We start from the raw sequence: 16511 nt of genomic DNA, 5'->3' as shown, positions 1-16511 counted from the left end.
CACAGAGAGGAAGAGAGAGGGACAGAGAGTTAGAAACATCGATGAGAGAGAATCATCGATCAGCTGCCTCCTGCTCAGCCCCCACTGGGGATGTGCCCGAAACCAAGGCACATGCCCTTGACCGGAATCAAACCTGGGACCCTTCAGTCCGCAGGCCGACACTTTATCCACTGAGCCAAACCAGTCCCGGCTGGTACAAGCTTTTATTTATTTTTTTTATTTATTTATTTTTTTAAATATATTTTATTGATTTTGTACAGAGAGGAAGGGAGAGAGATAGAGAGATAGAAACATCGATGAGAGAGAGTCATCGATTAGCTGCCTCTTGCACACCCCCTACTGGGGATATGCCCGCAGCCAAGGTACATGCCCTTGACCGGAATCGAACCCGGGTCCCTTCAGTCCGCAGGCCGACACTTTATCCACTGAGCCAAACCGGTCCCGGCTGGTACAAGCTTTTAAAGTCAACTCAGCATCACTGCCCCTCGGCGGGGTGCACTCACCTTGGGTGCCCACGATCTCCATGTGCAGGTGCGCCAGCCCACTGGCAGCAGACAAGGCCAGCTTGATCATCCCCTCGATCGTCACCGTGTACCGGTTAAGATAATCGAACAGGGAGCCGTGCTCATGGTAGTCCGAGACGAGCCACAGCTGTGTCCAGGTGCCATTATCTGCAGAGAACCACAGAAGAGTTCCACAACCAGGTAAGGTAAGAAGCACAGCCGCAGAGGTTACAGCAGGAACGGAAGATGTGTGGGACATGGGCTCCATTGCTCCCAACTCCCACCTCTCGCCTCCACACCTCCGAGGCCCTCTCTGCACCCTTCATCTGCGGGTGTCTACCAGTTTCGGGCTCAGGGAGGCCGGGAGAACAGCATTTCTTTCTCAGACCTGCTCCCTTACTTCTCGTAGGAGGCTGTCGGGTTCTGGAAAGCATGCCACTGTAACCCCAAATTTGAAGCGCGAGGCCTCCAGAAGAGGAAGCCTGTGCTCAGAGAGAGTAACGCTGCTTTGACCCTGAGGAGATCGCTCATCTGCGTTAGCAACCACGACCGGCTGGCCCACCAGCGCCCAGAGGGCGGCCTCGCAGGTCCTCTCCGCGGCAAGACCCTTTTTCAGAAACGGAACTTATTGTGGTAACATGTGTTAGTAAAATTATATAGGTTCCAGTGTGCAATTCTGTAACACATCACCTGGAATATCGCATTGTGCGCTCAAGTCTCCTTAAATCACCAGTTACCTCCCCTCCTCCATAACCTCCTCTACCTTCCCCCACCCCAGTCTCCAAGACCCTGGGCCCAGCCCCAGCACCTGTCTCATTTGTAGCATTTCTTCCCCTAAATCCATTGCTCTTTCCAGGTTATGAGCTCTGAGTAGGAAAGGGCTCCTTTGTGCATTATTGTATCTCAGGCCAAACAACTTTTCAGGGCATGACGAGCACAGAGGCCCAAGTACTCCAGAGGTCACCTCGCCCTCAGAAGGGCAATGGAAGGTGCAGAGCACACTCTTACACATTGTGGGGGTGGGGATGTGCAGGGGAGAGGAGGGGGAGAAAAAGTAAAACCAAAAGCTGTCAATCTAATTGGGTTATGCTGTAGTTGAAAAGTGAAAATTGGATTGAGATCTTCTAAATTCCAGGCCAGTGCTAGTTCCAGGACCCTACGCTGCACTACATATCGTGTTAAAAGGCAAGTCAGGCTGAAACCGGTTTGGCTCAGTAAATAGACCATCGGGTCTGTGGACTGAGGGGTCTCAGGTTCGATTCTGGGCAAGGGCATGTACATTTGTCCCGGGCACATTCCCGGTGGGGTGTGCAGGAGGCAGTTGGTCGATGATTCTCTCTCATCATTGATGTTTTCAGCTTTCTACCCATGTCCCTTCCTCTCTCTAAAAAAAAATCAATAAAATAGGCAAGTCAGAGGAGTCCCATTTTCCTTTCCTCTGGTCCAATGTGGCTTCGACAGCCAGGCCAGGCCCGATTCACACAGCTGCCAGATCCATCAGCACTAGTTTTAGCTTCTCCGAACAGGGGTCCACTCAACACACCCTTACACGCCAACCAGCCCCCAAGACTTGAGGACCCTGCCAGTAAGTCAAAAGGAAAGACATCTTTTGATCCTTTAAAATATATGTAAGATTTAAATTTTATTCTAAGGCGATGTTGTTTCATTCAGAAGGAGTAAAAAATTCTCTCCCGCTTTTTCCCTTGTGTATGAAACCAAGACTCTTAGCTGAGATCACTACCCACTCCCACAGCAATGTGAGGCATGACGGCCTGCTGCTGTCTGAGGAAGGAAACATAAACACTAGCATCTTCCGCAGGCTGTGTAGACACTAACTTCTAAAAATCGCTGTGCCCTGGAACAAACTGTGTCACAACGGCCAGGAGATTCCCAAACGGTCAAGCCCACGGCCTCATGGTCTTTGACTCCAAGTGGACGGACTACCGCCCCGTGTGTCTGCCGTCCCCTCTTCCCAGGGCTGTGAGGGTGGAGACTGGGTCTTGTTCTTAGGTGCGATGATCCAAGCAGCTGGCAGAGGTCCTGCCCATCGTTGTCAATAGATGTTGTTGAATCAATGAATGAAATTTCAGTTACCGCCCACTATCTCATAAAAAAAAAAAAAATACACTCCTTTCAAAAAGGCCCTCACATCTGGCCTCCGTGACCTCACCACGTCTTCTGCTGTAACAGCCATCCCAAGTTACCTGCCGGTTCCCAAACACACTTCACCCTGCTCACCTGTCTGGAGTGAGCCTTCCACCGGTCCTGCTTTCTGACCAGCTCCTGCACCTTCACCTCCATCTAGCTCAGGTGTACTTGGGCCTCTGTGCACTTCTCACCCCGACTGTGCTCACTACAACAGTGTTACCTGATCACATCCTATAATAAACCATTATTTTATCCCTTTGTAGTGAATGAGCTCCTCAAAAATGACAATGTGCCTGGTCACCCAAGAGAGACTCAAAAACAAAAGCAAACAGGAGCGAGGAGGAGGAGGAGGAAATAAGGGGCCTCAGAAATAAGTGGGCCCAAAGCTGAGTCTGAAAGGCACGAGGTAGCACTCTGGGGGCAGGCAGGTCACTGCTTTGCTGCAAAACTGTGCCTGCTGCTGGGGTGTCACAGAATGTGGACGACGTGCTTTCCTGGGGCCATCCCTTCCTGGCAGGAGCTGAGGCCACAGTTCTTCCCGCCAGTTTTATCCAAGTTAAACTGCCTGGGGCCCCTCAGGGACTACCCTCAGGGGAGTGAGGGGAGGTCTGAGAGTGTCTTGGAAGGGAAGTGAGCAGGAGGGGCAAGAGCTTTATCCCGTTTACCTGTTAAACACTGCTTACTTTCTTGCTAAGTAACCTGGGCTTCTACATGAGATTTTTGTAGAGAAAAGTTTGAAAATTATTATCCTACTAGAAGCCTGGTACACAAAATTCGTGCACGGGGCAGGGGGGCCCCTCAGACCAGCCTGCACCTTCTCCAATCCGGGACCCCTCAGGGGATGTCCGACTGCTGGTTTAGGCCCAATCCTGGGTATCAGGCCTAAACTGGCAGTCGGGCATCCCTCTCACAATCTGGGACCACTGGCTCCTAACTATTCACCTGCCTGTCTGCCTGATCATCCCTAACCACCTCTGCCTACCAGCCTGATCGCCCCTAACTGCCCACCCCCCTTCTGTCCCCCCTGCTGACCTGGTCGCCCCACGACGGTGTCCTGGACAATTTGCACAGTCCTCTATTAGTAGTATAGATTTAGATTCTCTATGGATAGTAATTATGAAGGCAAACAGCCGTGCTGGCCAGTCACCCCTCTGACTGGTGCCATGGTTGGCTTTAGGACACGCTGTCTCGACACCCAGCCCTTTCTTTACCTTTATTGTCAGCAGCAATAAATCCGAGGATGTTCTCGTGACGCAGCATGACTGTCTGGTATATCTCCGCTTCCCGGAACCAAGACCGTTCTTCACGAGAAGAGAAGATCTTCACAGCCACGTCGCCCCCTCTCCAGCGGCCGCGCCACACCTCTCCGAACCGGCCCTTGCCAATGATCTCCTGTAGGACGATGGTCCTGGCCACTGTGCGCTGGACGAAGAGCGGTAACCCTGAGGACAAAGGGTGGAAGGAAGCACGCTGTCACTCTGCTGGGCTCTGTAACGCCGCTCACACTGCCCCACCGGAGAGGTCCTCATCACTGTGCCCCAGGCCACACCGTGCCCTGTCCATGGAGAGCTGTGGCTGCCCCTGCACCACATTCAGGTAACCCACCAGAAGACTAAGCCAGGCAGCGCCTGAGAGTGAACTCAGAAAGGCAAATGCAAAGGATCAGCTGTTCCTAAGCATTTATTCTCTCAGTGAGCAGATTAAAATCAGGGTGACAGATTTTAATATAAACATCTGACCAGATTTGTCAGCTCTGTAACCAGCCACCTGTGGGCCAATCCATCCACATCCACCTTATGCAGATGAACAGGAAAAAGGACAGAAAAGATGCAAGTGAGGCCTTGAGCACTGGGAGCACCTTCTGGCTGCTCTGCTCACTTGCCACTAGAGGGCAGTGCTGCGTGGCCCATGAAATCCAAATTGTGGTCAGGGCATATAAGGATCTAGAGATCAAAGTTCTGCTCACAGGTGGAGCTCCAGATGCAGAATGGGAGACTACCCATGCTTATTCTAAGATTAATTTTATTGTCTTTCTAGAACTCATTTATTGCCTCATTTGACTCATTCAATGTCTCCCTATCTAACCAATCCACCCCTACCATCATGACTAACTCTTAACTCTCTCATTTACTCTCCCTGACCAAATAAAAAAATGTTATTAATCCCTAACTCTTGTAGGTATAAGTGACCATTTTACTGTATGCTTTAGGCACTATGTTAAGGGCTTAACATAAATTATCTTATTTCCTCACAAATACCTCTAAGGTGGGCATTTTTATTATCCCCATTTTACAGATGAGAAAACTGAGGCCCAAATGCATATAAGTGGCAATACAGGAATTAAAACCTAGGACTGTCTGACTCTAAAGTTCATGCTTTTAACTATATGCAGTATAGAGACAGCAAAATGTTTCTCAAATTAGACCCCTACTCCCATCTTCTCTGTGCCAGTCCTAGTTCAGGCCCTTCTTTAAAACACTTCCAACTGGTCTTTCTGCCTCCCATCTCACCCTGCTCCTGCCCTGCAACCCACACACAGCCTCACCAAACCCTGCCCTCTCACAGGAGGTTGGCAAACGAACGAATTGATCCTTCACTACACTGCCAGAACACCTTCCACAGGAAACGGTTCAGCAGATGCCTCTGATCTTGCCAGAAAGAGCACAGCACCGAAGGTCCTTCCCTCCTGGTCAGCCTGTCCCTTCCCACCCCCAGCGTGGCCACACCACGCCGAACTCTCTGTCATTCTCCAAACACCCGGTGAAGGTTCATGCCTTTTTGTCCTTTTGCTCAAGACATTTTCTTTGGCCTGGAATGTTCCCTGTCCTCTCATTTCCCTTAAAACGTCAAATTCAGTGTTCAAGACCCCTTTGCATGCACCCCCTCTGGAGGACCTTTCCCAGCCATCTCCATCTCTTATTCAGCTTTGGCTCAGCTTTCCTTCTTATCGTGATTCATCCTGTATCATACATGTTCCATATGTATTTGTTCATGTGAACTGACAGTCACGTAAGAGCAAGGACTTATTCGCTTTAAATCCACAGATTAAGACTCCAACACCGTGGAAGCGCTGCATGTTCCGAATTAAGAATGGACTAAACCATCCAGAGAGAAATGGTTACCAATCACTCCACTCCAGCTGACTACCACCACACACCTTCCAGAGCCTCAGCTGGACTCTGAAAACCGAGCTACCTCCTCTGACGGCAAATCACGTCACAGGCAGTCAAGGAAGTTCTAACCACTGCCCTTCCTCCTCATCAAAGAACAGGCCATCTATTTTCTCTCTTCCTAAATGTATACAGCTTTTAATACATCCATCATTTTGGCACACTCTACTGCAGAGCTTAATAAAGGCAAAACCACTAAAATTCAAGAGATGTCAATGTATTCCTTGTGTTCAAGGAGAAATGTCTGGCTATGACTGACGGTATAATTTCCCTATAGAACAGTCTTGTCACATGGCAAAAATAAAAATAAAAATACACCACATAAACACAAGTTCTCACAAATATGATTCTGTATGTTTTAGTTACAATGGCAACAATGATTTTTGTGATTTATTTTTTTACAAGAACAGAATACCATCATCACTAAAATAATTGTTTATCTTCATACTAATCTCTAATAGCTAGCTGAGCTATATACCCTGAGACCCGACCAATCCAATTCCCTTTTGCCAATCCTGGTCTGAGGACAAGGCCCAGTGTTTGGTTCGATTCCCTCATCTAAGGAAGACTCGGTGACCAACAGGCAGGACGAGAAACGGAGCTGACACCGGCTGGAAGCCCAAGCTGCTTTTATTTACCGCATGAAAACCCCTGGGCAACCGGGACAAGTCAATGATTCACCAAACCCAGCGCTCAGCTTCACTCAGTGTCCTTAAACTCCCCTTGTGGCTGCTCAGAGATCAATGATTAGCTGCCACCACCTCCCAGGAACACGGCACACTCCTGTTTCTCAAAAGGGGCCCTTAAATCGAGCAGCCGGCCGCTCAGGCGGAACCAGGTGAATTTTAATAGATGTATGGTTACAGAGCTTGGAGAGAGGCAGCGTTTCTGGAAGAGAGAGTTCTGCACTTGACCTTTGGAATCCTAGGGAACGAAAGGTTTTCTGTGACCCCCTTATCTCATTACATGTCAGACTCCACAAGAAGGGGAAGTATGAAACCAAAAGACTCGGTGCTGCTAGAAACAAGCGTGAGGCCCGGCTCTCCTCATGCGCGCTCTCTCCTGCCGGGAAGCGGTGCCGAAGGCCAACCACACACACAAGGCCGGAAGAGCCGGTACCTGAGCCAGACCCCGACGTGGAGAGATCGTAGACGAGATCTTGGAGCGTCTTGTCTTTGGACAGGCACATCTCACACGAGGGATCTTCCATGTCCAGCCTCTGGCGGTTGTGATAGACACGCTGATGATAGTTAATGACGAGGAAAACGATGATGATGATGAGAAACAGGAGGAACACGGGGCCGGCAATGATGCCGACCAGCTCCACGGGGCCCCACATGGAAGGGTGCTCAGGCGGCTCCTTGAGGTGCCCTGAGGGGAAAGAACAAAGAGTAAAAACAAGGGAGGGCACTGGCCTCCTTTATCCCACCTCCTCTGAGTGGATGCCCTTTCCCTCCCCACACGCCCAGGCATGCCTGACCTCTCCAGTCTCACTGGGGTGTCTGTCTGCTCTCAAATGCAAACTCTCTAGTGCCCTTTGCAGCAGTCAAATCCATAACCCACTTTGTCATTTATGGTACTTTTCCCAGGCAGATGCCAAGCTCTGCTCCTGCCTCCTCGGTGATGCCTGCTAAACCGCAGGCCTGCAGGGGGGTGAGATCTAACACTTCCCAGCCTTGATCACTGCCTGCTTTGCCCCACTGTAGCCCCTCTTTCCATTATTGCCTTTACCCCACCTCAAAAGCTCCCTTCCTGAGGCTCTGGGATTGTTTCCTTCGGAATCAGCCCCGTACCCTTCTCCCCTCCCCCACACCCTCCTCCCCTCGCCCGTCCTTGCCTGGTTCTCCCACTTGGCCTCCATCCAAAATGCAGCTTTCACCTCTGGGACCAATTTGGCAATAATCTGTCTCCCTCATCCTCTAATCTACAAACCTGATGTGGGAGCAATCCCATCCCTTGTCACCTTAGGGAACTTCAAAAAGTTTACCTATCACCAAACCAAGGGACTGGGAAGCACAGAGAAGGATGAAATGACAGGGTGCCCTCTCCCCAAGATGAGCCCACAGGCCCGCAGGGCGTCCGCTCACCGCTGGGCACCCTCAGGTCGATCTTGTTGCAGAAGTCGGTGTAGCAGCAGTGGGTGTTGCGCAGGTCCTCGGAGCTCAGGCAGTAGAAGGGCTTCCCGGCGGGGACCAGCTCCTCTTTGGGGATGCAGGTGCGCACATGGTGCTCCATCCCGTCCAGGTTGAAGATGGAAACCATGCAGGCCCCATCCGTTTCACACGTGTAGTTGGCCTGTAGGCAGTTGGTGCATGTACACAGCAGAGCTGCAGGAAATTTGGGAGTAGACATTGGCATCACAGATTAGATCTTATCCGAGGTCCTTTCACAGACTTAGAATAGCATTCCTTAGCATCCTTAATGTTCCAAAGTAAGGAGCTTTTATAGAGATTGGGTCAGAAAGATGGTATCGTCAATGGAGACACAACCTTTCACCTGTTTATTCAGCTCACAAACAAGACTTTCTAGGCCCCACCACTTTCCTCTCGGTGCTCTATTTTATGCCTCTGAGACACAGGGAGACTGCCTTTTGAACTTTGCCTTAGACTTAATACAGATAATTTTGTGACCGGGAAAGACCTTTTTCTTTAAATTTAGACACCTAGTCTCCTGAATGCAGTCAGTATGCATGCTCTCATATAATCTTTTGCTGCAATGCTCTTTTTCCTGGCCAATTCTTACAAATCCTTTAAAATTCAGCTCAAACATCACTTTCTTTGAAAAGCTTCCCCTGCCGTCGTGGCTGGGTGGCATCATCCTGTGCACCAAAGGCTAAGGGTTCATCCCGGTCAGGGTGCTGCAGGAGGCAACTGATAGATGTTTCTCACATTGATGTCTCTCTCTCTCTCTCTCTCTCTCTCTCTCTCTCTCACACACACACACACACACACACACATCAATAAACATATCCTTAGGTGAGGATTTAAAAAAAAAGAAAAGCTTCCCCTGACTGTTTAGCATCCTCTTCCTTTAGTCCAAGTCAAGCACCTCTCTCACGAGGGGCAGAAACAATGTCAAAAGAAGATAATATCAGTGGCTACCTCATAAAATTATAGCGAAGGTTAAATGAGCTAATGCACAAAAAGCACTCGATGTGTTTTACCCATTCTGAAAGGTCTCAGGATATCACTTTAAAGAGTAATATATAAACCCCCCCCCAAAAAAAAAGAAAAAATTAGGTAGTGTATGCCATTATCTCTGGGCCTAGAGAGTTTAGCTGGATGTGTAGTATACAATAAGTGTAGACTATTGACAGGAAATTACTGTAAGTGAGTTTGTGCCTCTGAAAGCCAGTTCAGCAGCCCTGGAGTCTGAACTCCTTAATTTATCTGTCAGGAATAGCTCAGACAGCAGCAGTTGGTTCTGCCCAGCACTGTCGCCCAGGAGCCTAACCGAGCTCTGACCCCTTGGGAGGGGCAGGAGTGTGGCTTTAGTCACTACAATGCTTAGGCTGGGACTCACAGTGCTGAACCGAGCACCGGCCCATCAGGGGATGGAGGTGGCAGGCCCCCAGATCCCGGCTAGACACTAGGTGGATACTACCTGGACACAGACTGGGCCCCTAGAGAAGAGACACATATGACCAGTCCCATGAAAACCTAGCCTGTTGTAACTCACCCCGTTAGGCTGTCAACAGTTTATCTTTGTCTCTTTCTCCAATGCAATGGGAGGCACCTCTTGGCTTTCAAATCCAAAGACAGATTCTAAATATCTCAGAGTCACACCCCTCCTTTCTCAGGCTCCATCCCTTGCCGTCCCGGCCAAGGAAACAAGGGAGACAGCACTGACAGGTAAACAGCAGCACGGCCTGTGGTTATTTTCTTCACAGCATCTGATCAGATCGCTTTCTGCTGGGAGGAATTCCAGGACATGTAGCTGCCTGCTGAGGCTTGGGCCCGTGCTACGTTCTGAAAGGCAGGAAGTTTAAAGCAGGTACTCTTCGGGCTACATTCCAAATCTAGAAGGAATTTTAAAAGGAAGTGCCTCCAAAACTTCAATTCCAACCCTTCTAGACACAAGAAAGACTAAGAACCTTCTCCATTTTCCCTCCCAAATACCTTTATTTGCTCCCTCTTTTATTCCTCTTGTTAACAAAATTACTTCTGTGACCTTCCGAATGCTCAATTCAAATCTCTTTTACTCAGGCTGCCGTCCTGTTACTTCAGGGAAGCCAACAGTCACTCCTTTTGTCAGTGGGGACATTCAAGCACAAAAGGGGTTCCCTGTGGAGTGAACTCCCCTCAATGCATGCGCCAGGCCATCCAGCGAAGAGAACAGCATTGGGTCTATTTTGGGAAGCGAGAAGGGAAAGCGAACAACTCCAAGAGGGCTATTCTGAGCTCCCTGGGACACACAGGCCAGACCCGCAGCCGCCTTTTGAAAAAAGCTCACTTCAGAGTCGTCGATTGGGAGCCAGGAGTCTCTGATTCCAGATACTTATCCTCCTTTCATTGGTTCCTGGCCCCTTTCGAGGGCGGTGACTCATCCTGGAGAGGAGCACACCCACACGTGGCTCATTATTTTTGGGAAGTACTTAACCAATCTTGGTGTAAGACAGGAAAGAACAAAAGTGGTGAAATCTATGCTAGACTGGACGAAGACCGGAATTGGGAGCAGGGCCTTTTGGGTTTGCGATAAGGAATTGAGCAAGTCCCTGAATCTTTCTGGGCCTTGGCTGCCCAACCAAAAAATGCCATTTATCTTACAGAAATGGTATAAAGATTAGCCAAACACCCGTTGAGTGCTGTGGGTACTCTGAGAAAGCTCCTCTCTGCACCCATCTGTGTAGTCTATGTGTTTTACAATGAGTGACAAGTCTGAAAAAGATCTATTTCTAATGTAACCACCACTACTGCCCGCACCCCTGGAAAGGTTTCCGTTCTTATCGCTGGAGCTGCGCAGGGCATCACAGCAGGAAGCGGGTCAGAAAGACCTGGCTCAAATACCAGCTCTGATATTAATCACATGACCTTGAGCAAGTGAGGAACCCTCATGCACCCTGGATTCCTAATCTGTAAAGTGGAACTGTTAGTAATTATGTCACAGGCTAGGTAAGAATTCAATGAAATTAAAAAGTGCTTACCAAAGAGATGCTCAATAAATTTTAATCCTAACTCTCAATGTAAAACTCAAACACACTTAACATTTGTCTCTTTATCCGTTCATTGGGGAGTGGCAAGTTAAAGCAAGACCACAGCACCAAGTGCTGCTGGAGCCTCAGCTCTGCCAGTGAGTGAGTCGCGTGGCATTGGGCAAGTCACTTAACCTCTCTGAACCTCATTTTCCTCGTGATTAACCAGAAAGAAGAGGCGGGACTAGGTGACCTCTAAACCCTCCAGCTGGAATGAGAATCCAGTTTATTTCTAAATTCCACATTGTTTGCCTCACTGATCCAACACTGGGAAGTTCTGCTTTAAGTTTTATATACCTTATCCTGAACTTTAAAGGCAGACATTCTGTAAATATTCATTTTTCACTAAAACAAAGTGATAATAAAATTACACAAACATCTGAATTTACTATAAATCACAAACCTAATTTCAATGTTTTTGAAAAGCTAAATCTGGATTGAGGATAACAGCCTTTATAATGTTTCATATTGACTCATCAAGTTAAATCAGTCTACACACGTGAATATAAACAACACATATCTAACAGTAACGTAGTTGAAATAACACAATTAGGAAAACCAATCACAGAGGAGTAACAAAATCATTCTACACACAAACAAGTTAACAAGGGGTAGGAACAAAATTCCCACTAGCACAGAATTTTGTTATGAACAAGCTAGTCAAACCTGAACTAAAAAGGCAAAACCGCTTTGGCAGGATTTGAACATAAGGTTCCAAAGTATGGTGAGAAGGTGGTTTGTGGTAAGAAATGAATGCAGATTTGATTGTGAGCGAGGCTGTGTTTTGAGGAAGGCTGATGAAGGCTGACAAGCCCCCGCCTGGGCAGATTGGGCCTGGCTTCGGGCTGTGGAGGCACTAACACAGCCAGGCCCAAGACAGACTCACCACAGGCAGGACCCCGGTTCGGTGCCCTCTGTGAACACTGGGAGTTCCTCAGAACCACTCACCCAGTATCAGGCCTGAGACCATATCACCAGGGGACACAGTGTAGGTGGTGGCACAAACCTCAAAAGGTAAGAGGCATACAGAAAAACAGGCACGTCTGTCCTGGGAGATAAAGGTTTGTGAATATTCTAACATGTTTTAAAGCTACAGTGTTTATGATTTGTAGCTTATGTTAAGTGCATCTTGGAGATAAGTTACATCAAATTAGTTCCTGGGTGGCGTGCTGTCCTGTTTAACAAGCACAGTACCATTGCCACTTCAGACTTCACCAGACAACCCCCTCCTCCTAGCGCATCCGAAATTCGGTGCCCAAGTCAGCCTGTGCTGCCCTTACTCTTCATTGTTTTACAAGTTGGTCAGAAAGTCCCCTCAGCCTTCGTTTTTCCATCAGACAGGCCAAACTACCGGAATACCCTATCACACGCCAGGATCATTTTAATTATTCTTACAAGGACCTTATCCAAATCCCCTACATCTTCCTTAGGATCGAACAAAGACCACAAGTCTACACAACTCTGTGATACTGAATAGCCAAAGTGATCTTGAAAAATTAAAAAATAAAGGAGGACTCACACTTCCTGATTTCAAAACTTACCCCAGGCGTAAGTATGGGTATATAAATCAATGAAATAGACTTGTGAGAACCAAACCTATGTTTCTAAGATCATCGGATTTTTGAGAGGAATGTCTACAACCTTCAGGGGGGAAGACTAGTCTTCAACAAATGGTGCTGGACAACTGGATAGCCACATACAAAAAAGAAAAAAATAGAACCCTTACCTTCCACCATAGACAAAAACTAACTCAAAAAAACAAATTTAAAAATCTATATATAAGAGTGAAACCTATATTTTACAACTTAAAAAAGAAAACAGGGGCAAATCTTCTTGATTTTGTATTTGGTAATGGTCTCTTAAATATCACACCAAAAGCACGAGCAACAAAACAAAAATAGATAATTAGCCTTCATAAAAATTAAAAACTTCTGTGCACCAAAGGAGAACAAATATTAAGAGGGTGAAAAGAAATCACATAACTAATAATGTTCTAGTAAATAGAATATATAAAGAACTCAATAACAAAAAGACAATTTTAAAGAAATGGGCAAAGGACCTGAACAGACATTTCTTCAAAGAAAATACACAAATGGTCAACAAGTTCACGAAAAGATGTTCAACAAGATCTCAAACGCAAGTGAATTTCAAATTCAAATGCAAATAAAAACCACAATTAGGTATCACTTCATACCAAAAGGAAATAAAAAAGGAAAACAGCAAGTGTTGGTGAGAGAACCTGAAACCTCAGACATTGCTGTGGAAAACAGTGCAATGATTCCTCGATAAGTTAAACATTGAGCTACCATATAGCGCAGTAATTCTACTCCTAGCTATAGTATATTCAAAAGATTAAAACAAGTGTTCACACAAAAATTTGTACACAAATGTTCGTAACAGCACTATTCACAATAATCAAAAGGTAGGAACAATCCAAATACCCATCAAATAATGAATGGGTGAACAAAATATGGCATATTCATACAATAGAGTATTATTCAGCTCTAAAAATAAGTTACTGACATATACTACAATATGAATAAACTTTTAAAAACCATTATGTTAAGTGAAAAAAGTAGCACATTATATGATTCCATTTATATTAAATATCCAGAAAACCAATTAATCTCCCCTCCCACTCCTTTGACAACCCAGGACCCTTTAGTCCACAGGCCGACGCTCTAGCTCCTGAGCTAAACTGGCTAGGGCTACAGTAATTATTGATCTAGACAACAGCCAATGTGTTTATGAAAATCCTTCGTTTGAAAATGGAGATATTGCCCAGCCAGCGTGGCTCAGTGGTTAAGTGTTGACCTATGAAGCAGGAGGTTCACAGTTTAATTCCTGGTCAGGGCACATGCCAAGGTTTCAGGCTTGATCCCCAGTAGAGAGCATGCAGGAGGCAGCTGATCAGTGATTCTCTCTCATCATTGATGTTTCTATGTCTCTCTCCCTCTCCCTTCTTCTCTGAAATACACACACACACACACCCACCCCCACCCACACCCACACACACACACACACTTAAAATGGAGGTATCACCTGCCTGGTGTGGCTCAGCTGAATGGAGCATCATTCCATACACCAAAGGTGGCAGGTTTGATTCCCAGTCAGGACACATACTATGTTGCAGATTCAATCCCTGGTCTGGGTGTGCGGGGTAGCATGCGGGAGACAACCCGCTGATATTTCTTTCTCTCCCCATCCCCCTTTCTTTCCTCTCTGTAAAGTCAATCAAAAAAAATTTTTAATGTTTTTTTTTTTTTTTTTAAATAAAGTGGTGTTTGGCAGTAAACTGTCACAAAACAGAGGTAGGCTTTCCTGGAAAGGGGAAGTATAGGGGGGAATAATGGGGTGCTGCCATTATACCAGCAGCCAAAGCTCTAACTAACCGAAGTAGAAAAATCTTGCAGGAAAGTGATCAGATGTTATTGGTAAAAAAAAAAAAAAAAAAAAAAAAGACCCAAGTTACACCTTTACCTTTCACAAGGTGATTGTAAAACAAAACCTCTCAAGTTCCCAAGAGCCATAATAAAGTCAAATTTCATATGTGTAGTGGTGGTACCTAAACACACACATACACACACAAAATGTACTGGGAAAAGCACTTATGAAAAAAATGTAACTGACTTCATAAAGGAAGCTATTTGTATGAGGAGGGGAGAAAACCACACACACAGATTTAACAATAAAACACTTGATAAACTTGGTATTTAATTCCAATCTGGGGAAAGGTCTCGGAATGGAGTTTGCGTGAGAGAAACGTGTTTGAAAAGCCAGCCTCACACTATATCTATTCTACAAACTGCCTGTCTGACATTCTACTGGGAGAGCTGTTTAAACAAGTTCACCCCTAAGCCTCAGGTCTAGAGAATGAAAGCTTTGTTCTCGTTCAAAAGAGATGTTTGATGTTTATGCTAAAGAGACCTGTCAATGCAACTTAATTTATGGCCGACTGTAAATACCTGAACATCCAGCAAGCACCCACCTGCTGTTTGGGAGAAGGTCAAGGTGAAACCAGAGTGAGTGACATCATCACGATGGAGCCTGTCCAATGTCCGACTCGGCCGCCGTATTTAAACTATCGACTACTGACTTGGTAATTCTCCTTTACTAACAGTTTACAATGAACATGCAAAACATTGTTTTCTTTCTTTGTTGTGTCTAAGTAGACATATCTGTGGCTCATTAGGGCAGGGAGGATATTTATGGTGATATTTTGTATTTGTTTCCTGATCTATTTATGATGCTATGGATGAGTGGAAAGGAGATGGTGTACATGAGCAGAAAAAGGATAGGAATGGTTGTTTCAGGCATCTGGGACAATGAAAGAGAAGAAAAAATTCAGCCAGGGCTGAGAATAAAACTAATGAGGTTGAAATCAAGTTAGTTTGGCTGGAATAAAATAGGTGGTAGAATAAATGGGAGATGAAAGAGGTGAGGTGGGAAGAGAGATTATGACATTCCAAGCAACTCACAAAATGACTGAAATATTTTTTTAAAACATATATTATATTGATTTTTCACAGAGAGAAAGAGAGAGGGATAGAGAGTTAGAAACATCGATGAGAGACATCGATCAGCTGCCCACTGGGGATGTGCCCGCAACCAAGATACATGCCCTTGCCCGGAATCAAAGCCGGGACCTTTCAGTCCACAGGCTGACGCTCTATCCACTGAGCCAAACCGGTCCCGGCATGTCTGTAATATTTTTGAGTAACTGGGATAAAAACTGCATATACAGGAGATGATAAAATTATAGGTCAGAATTGGAATTATTTACCTAGGATTTTGCTGAGAGGACAGAAATAAGGAAATTTATTATGTACTTAAAGTATGCAAGGCTCTGTGACAGGACAAAGCCATGTAGAGAAGAATAAGCCAGTTTCTAGCATCAATTTTGGGGGGCTAGAGGGTGGGAGAATAGGAGGAGCAGACACTAAACACCTCCATACTACCAACAAGTACCAAAGAGAAAAGCAGAGAGGATCAGATCATTGACCGGGGAAAGACAGGACAAGGAAGGCCCACATTGCAGGCTGCTGGATTTGGCTAAAAGAAGGCCAAGGCCAAGAAAAGCACAAGGCATGTCCACAGTGAATGGGCAGCTGAGACAATACCAAGGTTCCAGCCACAGATGGGACAGTAAGACTAGGCCAGACTGGACAGATTTGAGATGCCAGGCATTGATCCTGGAGGCCACATAAAAACAGTGAAACCATCAGACACCGCAGAAGGTGTATTTTCCCAAGTTAAATTCAGCACGGGGATGGAGGAAAACTGGGAGATTGGAGGCAGAGCCTGGTTAGACAAGCACTCGAGTAGGCATCACACTATATCGTACAGCATTTAGGACACATGCTTTGGAGTCAGACGGACCTCGCTCGGCCCATGGCCTACCCTCTGTAAGCCCCCGTTGTTTCCTAGGTAAAATGGGGACTAGATGCCTCCGTTCAGCACCTGAGTGTGCAGTAAGCATCCAGTCACTCAGAAGCTTTT

At 46.5% G+C, this 16511-nt stretch overlaps 1 protein-coding gene across 1 annotated transcript in view; it reads right to left on the bottom strand.

Annotated features, from left to right (window-relative positions):
• The window catches only part of ACVR1B (activin A receptor type 1B), a 34762-nt gene that overhangs the window by 11272 nt on the left and 6979 nt on the right, over window positions 1-16511 (bottom strand). The window contains exons 2-5 of the mRNA XM_036455046.2: window positions 7909-8148; window positions 6941-7192; window positions 3863-4093; window positions 504-671 (exon numbers count right to left, since the gene is read on the bottom strand). Coding sequence (XP_036310939.1) covers window positions 504-671; window positions 3863-4093; window positions 6941-7192; window positions 7909-8148 — 891 coding nt within the window. The remainder of the gene's footprint in view (window positions 1-503; window positions 672-3862; window positions 4094-6940; window positions 7193-7908; window positions 8149-16511) is intronic.

This window comes from Pipistrellus kuhlii, unplaced genomic scaffold, assembly GCF_014108245.1.
Source record: "Pipistrellus kuhlii isolate mPipKuh1 unplaced genomic scaffold, mPipKuh1.p scaffold_m20_p_3, whole genome shotgun sequence".
Lineage (NCBI taxonomy): Eukaryota > Metazoa > Chordata > Mammalia > Chiroptera > Vespertilionidae > Pipistrellus > Pipistrellus kuhlii.
Note: the sequence above shows the minus strand (reverse complement) of the source record. Positions and strands in the feature narration are given on the sequence as shown.